Source organism: Zosterops lateralis (genome assembly GCF_965231275.1).
Source record: "Zosterops lateralis genome assembly, chromosome: 3".
In the NCBI taxonomy this organism is placed as follows: domain Eukaryota; kingdom Metazoa; phylum Chordata; class Aves; order Passeriformes; family Zosteropidae; genus Zosterops; species Zosterops lateralis.
In genome coordinates this window covers 49,107,964-49,120,226 of record NC_139764.1, presented here as the reverse complement: position 1 = coordinate 49,120,226, position 12,263 = coordinate 49,107,964, and the positions used below count along the sequence as shown (strand labels likewise).

The 12,263-nt window shown below is 39.4% G+C and overlaps 1 protein-coding gene across 1 annotated transcript; it reads left to right on the top strand.

The window, feature by feature from the left end:
* The first annotated feature begins 480 nt into the window (after positions 1-480).
* On the top strand, positions 481-10,017 carry MTFR2 (mitochondrial fission regulator 2). Its single transcript, XM_083857781.1, has 8 exons — positions 481-541; positions 1,090-1,221; positions 1,561-1,665; positions 1,893-2,017; positions 4,018-4,232; positions 5,201-5,501; positions 7,525-7,711; positions 9,244-10,017. The coding sequence occupies exons 1-8, from the start codon at positions 482-484 to the stop codon at positions 9,340-9,342; spliced, it is 1,224 nt and encodes a 407-aa protein (XP_083713907.1). The 5' UTR covers position 481; the 3' UTR covers positions 9,343-10,017.
* The last annotated feature ends 2,246 nt before the right edge of the window (positions 10,018-12,263 follow it).

Below are 12,263 nucleotides of genomic sequence, written 5' to 3'. Positions count from 1 at the left end.
GTTGCGTTTATACTTTGTGCATTTGTTGTAGGTGTCAGGATTAAGTATTTACGACTTTGCTACATCCGTCCTAAAGAAGACCTAAACTTCAGTTTAGCTCCTTGCCATTACTTCAGTGAGTTAACGGGCCTTGGTGCGCTTTTGTTGTCCATACTGTGTTCTGCCTTCGCAGGGGCAGAAGCTCCGTTTTCCTGTGAGTACAGCCCCTTGGTCAGCCAGGCATTCCCGGGAGCGCTCTCTAGGAAGAGGGGCAGGCCCGGCCAGCGCGGGTTCAAACCGCTCCCTCCCGACACCCCCCGCGACGGGCCCGCCCCGCCGCTCATTGGTTCTGCCGCGGGCACCGCCGGCTTCCAATTGGCGGGGTTGGCGCGGCGCCCCGCCCCCGGCCGCGGGTGGCCTCGCTGTGGGCGCTGCCGCAGGCTCGGGCCGCGCGCGGGGAGCGCTGCCCGCGTGCAGGGAGCGAGCGCGGCCCGTGCCCGCCATGGCGCTGCTGCTGCTGCTCCGGCGGCTGCTGCGCTACCTCGGCTGGCCGCACCCCCAGGTGAGACCCCGCGGCCGCCGCTGCCTCCGGGCGGGGCGTCTCGCCGGCAGCCGCTGGGCTCGGCGGAGGGAGGGAGGGAAAGTCGGCGCCGCGGGCGGTGGGGCGGCTTCAGCGCCCTCCTGGCCCGCGGTTGGGTCTGTGGGAACGCGCTGCCCGCGCGTGGGGTCACCGCCCTGACACAGCCGGTCAGGTGGCTCCTTTTGCCCTGAACTGAGCGTGAGAAAGTCAGTGGTGTTGTCTGCTCATGCTTTGCTGTTCCAAATAAAAGGCTACGCACCGTTCCCAAGCAGCAGTTCGTTCCGAGAGCCGGGAGAGGGGCGGCGGGGGAGCTGCCGGGGGCACCGGGGCCGCTGCTGGGGCGCGGTGTTGGCAGCCCCTCCCTGGGGTCTGTCAGCTGTGAGGCACCGCTGCTGCTGCTTGTGCTTCTGAGACAGTCCTGGCCTCCTTCTTGGGAAACCAGCCCAGTATCTCCAGGAGTGCCGATTTGCCTGAGCCGCCCTGTTTACTTTCTGGTGCCGTTGTTGGAAGCTGTTGGGTTTTTTTGACAGGCGGTGTTTTTTGAAACTCACATGCTTGGCAGCAGTATCAGCCGTACTCTTGGAGCGTGCCTTCCTTCAGCAGTCTCATCAGGAAGGCATTTCCAGCAGTTATATGCTGTCATAAGGAAGTATCAGGCCAAGGTATGTTAAATTTATTTCACTTCTTTGCTAATTGTTCTTTCCCAGGATTTATACAGATGCATGTAGTTAATTAAATGGACAGTTTTGCCAGTATCTCAAGATACTGACCTTGGTGCCTCTTTAAAATATTCTGTATTTTAGCAGTGTTTTAGACACTGTCTGTCATACCAGTGTGGGCCTCTTTGGACTTTCAGCTTGAGAAGAGCATTAAAAAGTTAGCTTAACCAAACTGCATTATATTTAATTACTTGGAATAATTAAATAACTTTAAGTGGCATGAGATTAAGAACTGAGTGCCTTGATTTTGATTCTTAAGTTCAAAGGTTTTCTGATTTTTAGGTTGTATCTGTTTGCCAAAAAAAGGAATATGGATCTACTCGAAGTATTGTCCGTAGACTTGGGACAATTCTTTCCTTGGAGCCCTACCCCAGACCTTGTTTTCAAGTAAGCAGTTTATTGTCATATGCTTCACCCATTTGTATTTTCTTGTCTCTTAATTTGATGATAGCTCTCCTTTTTAGCTTGTCTAATTGTATGGTGCACCCCTTATATTCACTGTTTTCAGCTTCCTTATAGCACTGCTTAAAAATTCCTTTTGCTGAGGCAGAACTTTCAGTATGTGCTGGATCCAGTTTGCCTTCCTACCTTTTTTTGGCATTGTTTGTTTTTAGTTTGTTCAAGACTCAGATCCATTGGGTTATGATGAACAAAGTGCAGCTCCAGCTCCTGTGGCTCCATCACTTGCCGATGTCCTGTGGGTGGCAAATGATGAAGGACAAACATGTACTAGACTTAGGTAAGTAAAACTGTAAAAAGAAGTACTAGAAATAACTTTAACCTTCTTTATCGTGTAGGATTTTGTGTTCAAGTTTGTTTTTCTTTTTTCCTTTTCTGGAAACTTTTGTGCCTTTTTTTTTGGGGGGTGGGGGGAAACTTGCTCCTTACCTGAAAATTCTCACTGTGTAAAACATTCTTTTCTGAAAATTTTCTGAAATTGAGTCCCCTCTTTTCTCTTCATAGTAGTATGTCAGGTTCATTACTGCTACTTAAATGATTTTCACTCCCAGAGTATTTTGTGAGGGAGGGAGCTGGTTCTTGCAGTAAGAATATCTATCTTTAATCCTTCTAGTTTATAACCTTTTTGATAAACTTTATAAATGGGGAAACAAGAAAATATATTTAAATGTCTCCTTTTGGCTATGATTTTTACAGTGCCATGTGTAAGCCGTGATGGTTGTTTTGATGGAAAAACAGACATAATAATTTAAAAAAATAAATAATTTTGAATATAGTTTATATAAATGTTTCTAGCTTTTATAGAGGTTTGAAAAATATTTTTACAAATTACAAAATATTTCAGGTACTGTGAAATGACAAATTGTCCAGGAATTTGCAGACACAAATATTGTACAAGTTTTGTCTTTTTTTTTTCTTCCACTTCTATTTCTTCTTCCACTGTATTTCTTCTTTCCAGAAGAAATAGAAAGTTGTCTTGCTATTCCTCTAAAGATCTGTTCAAAATCAGAGGGTGAGTTAGAGCCAGAAGCAAGATTAAAATATGGACACTTGTATTGTCTTGTACTGCATCTGTATAGGACAATATAATTCTGCTTCATATTGGTATTTGTTTGTCTGTGATATTTGTGCTGCTTGCCTGTAATGAAAATACAAGAAATTGTTTAATTCAGATAACACACTTTTCATTGGAGAAGTTTGATACAATGTGTTTCATCATATGTTTCCTGAGGCATTATTGTTAAATTATTAAGGTTCGTTTGTAACAGCTGTAAAACAGCAGAAGAACAAGAACATTGTTGAAAGAAGAAAAAAATCCTGCCTGTTTTGTCCTGCTCATGCTGTTCTTTAGCTGTTCAGATTCAGAGCTATGACAGTTCATTCTTTCGATGTTTCCATTCTTTGCTCCTCCTCCTCTTCTGGTGGGGTGTTTTTCAAGAACAACTATTCTAATTGATATCTTTTACTTTTCAAGCAAGAGGGTTTTGGCAAATCAGAAAGCAGTTCTGCAGGTCTGATTTGAAGTAAAATCCCTTATTTTAAACATAAGGGAAAAGGTCTGGGCTTTTTTTTCAATCAAAGCTTAGTGCATCTTAAACGAATCTGGTAAATTTAATTTCTTTTTATGCTCTGTAATGAAATTCTAGTAGTTTGATTTTATACTATGTTTTAAGTTTATTTCTTCAGGCACAGACTTGAAACTATTTTAAAAATTAAAACCTGAAACTTATAGCACAATTTTCTAATGCTGTCTTTGGTTATAGTAGCTTACAGAAGGTGAGATTCTTGTTTTGTAAGTCTGTATAAACCTTATTATTTTCAAGTACATTTTCAGAAACATTGTAATTACTTTGCTGCTTGCAGTATTCCTCTTAGAGTTTGATAAATTACTAAAGTTTCTGAAGCCTAATTAAGAGATCATTATTCTTTGACTCTCCTGCCTTTCATAATCATGTGGCAAGAAGGGAGATACACATTACGGTGTCAGTCTAATAGTTAGTGAATAATGACAATCCTACTGTATGACTTTATGATGTTTAATTCTCCCTGAGTGAATTATCTGACTAATTCTTATGATGACTTTGCAAAGATCTGCATTGCACTTGAGCAAAGGGAGACTTGAAACATTTTAGAAGTTATGAGTAGTTAAAAGTGTAGTTTCCTTAAATAGTTGGAAAAGTTAGGTCTTGCTGAATGATGATAACTTGCTTAAACAGCCTGAATAGTTTTGAGATTTTCATTGTTGGCTGAGCCTTTTGAAACCTTTTTTTTGCTTTGTAGGACTGAAGTGAGGAGTAAAGAGAAAAGTACAGCTCATCCTGATCCGTATCCACGTCTAGATTCGATACAGAGCATTCCGAAAAACAGTGCACAAAAAGATGGTGTTGACCAAGCAGCACTCCAGAAAATTTCTGCTCTTGAAGATGAGCTGGCCTTTCTTCGTGCTCAGATTGCTGCAATTGTTTCAGTGCAGACCTTGGGAGGTGTCCCCTCACGTAAGCCCTTCTGGTTTGAAGCAAATCAGTGTTCCTTTTTTGGCTTTAGAGCTTGCCCTGTCAGATATTGGTAGAGAACATCTTTAAGTTTTCTAACTGAAGATGCACCAACTAAATTTACTGAATATAATATTTTGTTTTTCTTTTTGCTATTTGGTGTGCTTTCTCTTTCCTATTTTATGGTCTGTTTGCCAAACTCAAATGCAATTGATCCTAAGTACTCTTAATACTCATTTCAATGTTGGTGAAGGAGCTTAGTAGCATCACTATCTATAGGCTACTAAGAACTGTTTAAAGAAGTTACAGACGATTAATTGTCTCTTTGAGGTTTTGCACAAATTACTAAAATAATGGGTAGAAAAAGAATTCTAAGTCAGGTTGTGGCTTTAACAAAAACAAATGCGACAAACAGCTATGTCCTATGTAGTTGGTCTCCAATATGCACTTCTGTCTTGTGGCCTCTTTTTTTTCCTGGTAAGTTTTGAGTCTCAGTTGTCTTACTTGCAGACCAACCCCACTGTGGTTGCTGAAATACTTGGACTGGTGTGAGGTAGTTATGCTTGTGTGGCATTTCTGTGATTCAGCTGTTCTGTTGGGTCTTCTCCATTGCACTCAGTATTGTAATCTGTTTTACATGTTTTGTGGTTATCTTTTGCTTCATGTAGGTTATTGTAACCTCTAGACGGTTGATCATCATGTCAGGCAGCTTTGGTGATTTATCTAGTGCCTAGATTGAAGATGCAAGAAAACAAAATCAGAGTAGCCCAAGACACCTCAGATTCATTACTTCATGTACTCTGAATGTGTAGGTTTGAAGTAATGTTCTTTCTTTTAAGTTTAGTTCTTCTGTGTTGTAATGTGCAAGGTGTCTAAGCAAGTGCTTTCAGAGGGCAGTCTTATCTTGACTTAATACTGATTAATCCTAGATGTTAATATATGTTGTTTTTTTCTTCTCTAACTGTATGCAGAAGCCTTTAAAACACTCAGCCCTCCAGATGGATTTTACACACTGCCAGCCATGACTTCTACACCATTGTCCGTCTCTCACAATCGCTTTGTAATTCCCTCGCCTCCTCCACTTCCTTCTGGTGCACCATCTGCTGTTGATGCTAGTAATTCTGCACTGGAACTTATCAAACAACGCCGAGCTGCAAGAAACAGTGCTTCAACTGCAGCTGACAGTACTGATCACCAGAGGACAAAGAATGTTCCCAGGATGATGGATGTTTTGAAAGATCTAAACAAAGTTCAGTTGCGAGCTGTTGAGAGGTAGGTTGGATTGGATATACATCTCGACAAGCCAAGGCCACCTAAGCATTTCATTAGCACCAGAGAACACCGGTCATTTAAAGAGCAGCTACTGTTGGCAAACTGGAGTTAGCAACTTCTGAGTTCACAGCGTGGAATAAAAGATACTTGTGATGTGGCTTTTAGATGCATTTAAAACATGCTGACTATCACAGCATTTTAAACTACCCTGCTGCTTCAGTATGCAGATCTCAGGTGTGGGGAGGTGAGAGATGGCTTACAAAGTTGCATGCACAGGCACAGGAAACTGATCTGAAAAAATAACCCTTCTGGATTCACTGTGAAAGGCCAGATCCTCAGGGAAACTTCAGAAAACTACTGTTAGCATACTCAAAATATCCTGGTTCAAACTTTGAAGCGTTAACAAAAACATGTGCTGTATCTTTTATTGAAAATGTTTCATAAATTTGTATTTCAGTAGCGCAGTTGGATTGTAAATATTTTTAGTGGTCAGCTGATTTGATGGTAAGTGCAGTTGACTTGGAAAAAAATGTTTTACTGAAGAGTGCTATACCCATGCTAGGTATAATAGAGATTCCACCTTCAGAGTTCTTTTCTGAACTTCTTGGGTTGAAAAGGTAAGAAAAACTGAGCCTGTAATGAATATTTGAAGCTCTGAATGTGGGAAGAATGTCACTTGGCAAAACTGATTGCATTCTCATTTCAACATTTTCTGTGAGCTTTATCCTTGAAAATGACTAGCACGAAACTTGGGCAAATAATTTACATAGAAATCTAAACCATATCTTTATGCTTTTGATGACATTCTCACAATAAATAAAGCAAATGTGAAATGCACTTAGGTAAACCTGGGTGTTTCCTTTATATATGTTTTTTTCTCTACGATTCCATGTACAGTGAATGAAGAAAATGAGATGTTCGGGTTGACAGTTTTGACATCTTGAGCAGGGGCATAATTAGCAGAAAGTGGTAGCTTGTAGACCCAAAACGCCTTCTGGATTTAGATATCACATGTATTCTGGAGTAGAACTTAACTGAATAATGAATAATTTATATTTTGGGGGTGAGTAATGACGATCAAAATTGTTACAATCTTTCTGACAAAAGTTTAATGTGCGCACTGCAAAGGGAAGTCCTCTGTTCTCAGAAATTAAGAGCCTGAGGATCCCAGTTTCTACCACTGAAACACTGTCTTATACATTGTGCAAGTGCTCTGAGGGCTTGTTTTTATAGGGCTGTGAACTCAGTCCTCTCAGGTTTTGTGTTAAGCAACATTTACTGTAACTGCCAGGCTTAGAACTTGGTGTTGTCAGTGTGCATTATTAGGTATCAATCATCAGCCCACAGACAGCACTTTACTAGCAGAACTCTGAACACCTCAATATTTTTCCACCCCACCACTCCTCAAAGTATCTCAATGGTTAGAAAGTCTTATGATTTATTGTTTCAGACTACTCACTAGCTTCCACATTTATGATGAGTTTTGGGGTGTAGATGCTGTTTTGATTCCAGAATTTAAATGACCTTAAAATGCATAAAGTTTAAATTAAATTGTGTTTGCAATGATTATGAAATACCATAGTGGGACATTCTCATTAACATACTTCAATTTCACTTATAAATGACTTGGTATAAAAACTGCAATTCTGCAATTTTGCCTTTTTTTTTTTTTTTTTTTTTTTTTTTTTTTTTTTTTTTTTTTTTTTCTCCCCCTTGTTATTTGCAATACTTTGACACTTCGTAACTTCGTATTTATTTTCTGCCAGTTTTCAAGGAGCAGTACCAGGTTGTGTTTTCAGGCTAGGAATGTAGCTGACAAGTTGTTGGGTGTAATTGTATTAGTTGTGATGAATTGCTTTAAAGTTACAGGTGTTTACTTCTGTAAACATCCTATTCTATAAATCCCTGTGTAATCAGTGATTTATAGAATAGAGCGTTTACAGGAGTTGTCTCTCTAGATTTTGGATTAGTCAGCACAGGATGAGGGTCAGGAGACAATAATTTTTTTGGTTGTTGTTCACAGGTCTCCTGGAGGTACTCCTCTTTCCAGACCCAAAAAGATGCAAAGTTCGGATTGGGATCCGGTTGCTCTGCTAACTCATGCTCTAAAGCAGAAATTTGCACATAAAAATGATGATGATGATGATTCCCTGGACAAAGAAAATAATTCCTTTGACAGCTCCCCATTTTCTAGTCCTGAGGTGCCAGTGGTATGTTTTTATATAAGAATGTGTGTTTGTGTTCTTGAATTGACTGCTGTTGTCATGGATAGTTGCAGAGTTTTCATGAGCCTAGACCTTCTTTACAATTTTTTTAGCCATCAACTTAGTTAGTTACTTTCTTTAAAGTGTAATCAAAGCAGAAAATCTCAAATAAGTTTGGATGGATTTAGACTGGTAAATGCACTTCTAGATGTGCAAAGATAAAAAACTTAGAAGACTGATTTTAAAAATTCAGCTCATAGGTGATTGAACTATGGACCTTAGCTTGATGGTACCTGGCAGGTATCCATGCACAGAAACTGTTTAAATAGTTATTGACTAATTTTTCAAATAAATATGTTAGGAAGGTACAGAAAGGTCTGACTAATACATCCTAACTGTTCAGAAATGAAAATAAATGCATAGTCTGTAATACTTTCCTTTGATTGTAATTTCCATATAGTTTGAATCTTTATCCAGAATGAGTTGGATTCTTTTTTAAAGCCCATGAAGAATACGTTTTTTCCTAGGAACGAAGAAGTGGTAGACAGAGCCATTAGACTATGGTGATTCTGAGCACTGATTTCTGCATATCAGCCTGTGCCAGCTACCTCAGCTTATACAGTCCAGCAGTGCTGTTGTTTGGTTGGTTGTTAGGCATTTCCACAAATCTCAGAACTGATCAGATGAGATGGGTAGAAATAGGTGGCACTAATTTAAGCTGTGTCTCTCTGCTCAGCAGTTCTATCTTTCTGTCATAAGAATGAAATAAAAGATTCGAGCTGTAGCATTTGTTACCCTAATGCACGGAAATAGCAATGCAGAACATACAACGGAAATCCAGATATTCTTAGATATTCTTTGGAATCTGCTCTTATGTTGGCTAGCTGTGTGGCTCAAAACTTGAGGAAGACTAATGTGTATGTGCTCCTCTTTCTAGCTATAATGATTTGATTTTTAAAAATTTCTTTCAGCTGCCACAAGGATTTTTCAAGCTAAATTAGCATATATTTTACAGACTGCATTGTGTCAACAGTTCTGGTGCAGTCTTAGTAAATTTCTTCAGCTTTTTTTTTTTTTCCAAAGGAAAAATTAAAATGTCTTAAAAATAACCATGTTGGTATTTTGGGTGCTGCAGACTATTGCACTGCATAGCTGACATACCTAATTCTAGATACAAAGATCAAAAATAGCTCCTGGAACAGCTTGTATATGGAAGAGCCTTTGTTCCAGATCTGACAGCTGGATTATAAAGTTGTGGAAGAGATACTGCTTAAGGGTCAGCATGTTGAGGAGTAGGTACAAAAAGATGGAACTTTTCTGGTTAAAGCAGAATAATCTTATGACTTTGTAACCAAGCCTCTAACTGTTTACTGTTGAGTGTTTTGAGGAATAAATGTACTTAAACTAATTGCACAGACTTACTATTTCATTCTTTCTATGTTGAGAGAAGTCCAACAACTCTTCCAAAATGTTTTTCTTGTAAACATCTTGTAATTTAGTTTCTTGGATATAGTTTTAACTTTGTCTCTGCTTCTCAGGTTGGACACAGCAGTCTGAAGCCAAATGCAAAACCCAGCCTTACAAGAACTGGTGGAGTTAAGCAGGTACCAGCATGGAAGGCGAGACCTCATATTTAGTGGAGGCTTCCAAGGAAAGTTCACTGTGAATAAGTGGTGGATCCACTTTGAAACTGCTGTAAGGTGCTGTAACACGTTGTTCTAGAACATACCTTTCATATGCTGTTGAAGTTTGAGTGTTGCAGGGTTTGTAAAATTACCTCTTCCTTCTCTCAGTAGCCAAACTTGTGAATGTGATGCTTTTACAAGAAGCACAGAACTGAGAGAAGGCTTCTATTGCTATGGAGCAGTGGGAAATTCAAGAAAGCAGTGTGTATGGGGGGGAAAACAAAGATTTATTGCTGTGGGAGCTGAGGTATATGCTCTGTTTGCACTCCAGTGTAAATAACAAAGTGTAAACTTTTTGTGTGTTACAACTACTGTACATAATGGTAATACTTTTCCATGAGAGTGTCGTAGTTGCCTTGATTTTCCTTGCAGTTTGCTGATACAGCACATGGAAACGTGTAAACAGTTTTCTAATTTATTTTGGGTCAGGAGATGAACTTTCATGTTTGTGGAACTTTGTGCTGTAAGTAAACTGCAGTCTATTAAATGCCTGTAATATGAGGGAGTTGTGTTCTGAGGTAAAAAAGACCTTGCAGAGAAATCTGCTTGCACACAGTCTAAATTCCGTATGTAAGTAAATATGAATTCCTATCTTGGCATGTGCATCTGAACTCGGTTTTGTTCACAAGGGCTTGTAAAATAAAATTCTCTTTATATTGTAGATGTGTGTGGTAGTGACTTTTGTGTTACAGACTCTTTTGTATCTTAAGAACTGATCATATTAGACAAGTTCTTAAATTGCATTATCTAAAACTATTTAAAGAACAGCTTTTTTTTGTTCCTTCCAGAGTACATAACGAAGCCACTTTTTTAGAAATGTATTATGATCCACTCCTTACAAGAGCTGCTTTCACCTTTTGTCTAACAATCCTGATGTATAAAAACCAAATCCTGTCAGACTGTTGAATGTGTCCCTTATATTCCGTGTGTCTTCTATTTCCCTCCTTACTTACTTACTTGCACTGATAGCTGCATCCCCTCTTACTGCTGAATCTTATTTGCACAGTTGTAAGAAATTAGTGTGCAAATACTATACTTGCATTTTGGTTTTAAAAATTATCTTTTGACTAAAACTGGAGCTTAAGTGATTTGATATATTATGCTTCTAAAACTAAATCCTCTAGGTGTTTATTTCTTCTGGATTTAATAATTACTGAACTTTATCATATTCTCCCATTCCTTGATGGGTTCGTAGCAGTTTGGCCTTCACTTTCTTCCAAAATAAGCACTTGCTGCTTTCTCTACCTAAACTTGATAATTGCTACAAAATCTGTATGGAATATCCAGCTCAGCCCCATACTTGACAATTTTACCCTCTTCCATCAAAGCTCCTCATTGTCTTTTGTCTGTTGCTCTGGTCTCTGCTGTACAAGAGCAGCAGGGAGTGACAGTGAAGGAAATCCATGTGGTGCCTGCTGAAGAGGACATGAAGGCAGGTGAGTCCCAGTGAGCATAAGGGCTTTGAATTGGCTCCCTTTTGCTCAGTGTCTGCAGTGTGGTGAGGTGTAGCAAGTCATCTCCTGGTTTATATTGGGGGTTGTAGCCCTCCTGTTGTGACTGACAAGCAGCGTGGAATTCCTTCTTTGAGAGACTGAATTGTGTGCAAAGCGATTTCTGTGCAAAGTAGTCTCTCTTTCTCCCCTACATCAGTTGCTTTATGTGGCCAACAGTTTCTTCTCTTCACGAAGAAATATTATTTTGGACTCCTTTTGCAGTTTTCCTGTTCTCTCTAGGGGTCTTCATTTAACTACACATTTGGCCAACAGCAGCAGTTTGTGGTAAGAATTTTGACTTTGGAACTGTGTTTTCATTTCAGAAGGGACTTCTGAGAAATTTCTCAGGACCTCTTAACACAATAATCTAGTGTCAGAAGCACCTGCAAATTTTAGTGAGCTATATGACCCTTGTGGTTGTTGGATAGTGTCTGATTTTTGTCATTTTGATGTGAATTGTGTGGTGATACAGTTTATAGCTGATCTGCTTCCTTAGGGAAAAGAATAAGTAATGGGCCATTTGATTTTTTTTCCCCACCTACACACATTATGAGAACATATTCTTTATTTTATGTAGTTCCAGATGTAAAGAAGTCTGTGGGTGGCATCTGGTAACATCTGACAGTTTTTAATCCCATGAAGTTGGAAAGCTTAGCAAAAGTTAGTTGTGAAAAGTTTTATTGCTCATTGCAGAGATTTTTCTCCCTTTTTAGAACTGATGGAAACATGGCTTTGTCATCCTATTTTCTTTGACTAAAACTTCTGTATCAACAACTGGGAAGCAGCTTTAGGTTTTCCGAAGCTTCCTGTGGCCACCTAGAATGCCTTCCATGTTTTACCTACAAACGCCCTTGTTTACATAAGGTCCCTGGCTGAATTGCTCAGTCACAATGCAGCTCAAGAGTTATGCTATTGATCTGGGAGAGGAGGAAGAGAGAACACGAGTGCTCTATTGGTCTTTTGGCATGATCGTGTGAAAGGTTGTACCTTCTTATCACTGAAGAAATCTGAAAAACTTACTCTCCTACCGCTCCCAGTGAATTTTTGTACAGGATGTCTTCCTTCAGGAGGTGCGGGGGTCATCACTGAAATGAAAGTTGGTTTTGTTTTTCTACTAGAAAGACTTAAAAAGTATGCATATTATATCAAATTTTCTAGCTGATGAAATTGAAAGGAGTAAATGTTTGAAATGTTTTGAATAAAAGGGCTAGAAGGAAATGTATAGTGCAGTCCTTTTAAAACATTTTTACAGATTTTCTTCTAGGAGATCCTAAAAGATTTGAGTTCTCTATCAGTGAGCTTCCCATTACAATGAGATTAATGAATACAATTACCTGACAATTACTGTCAGAATATCACTGCTGACATATTCCTATAATA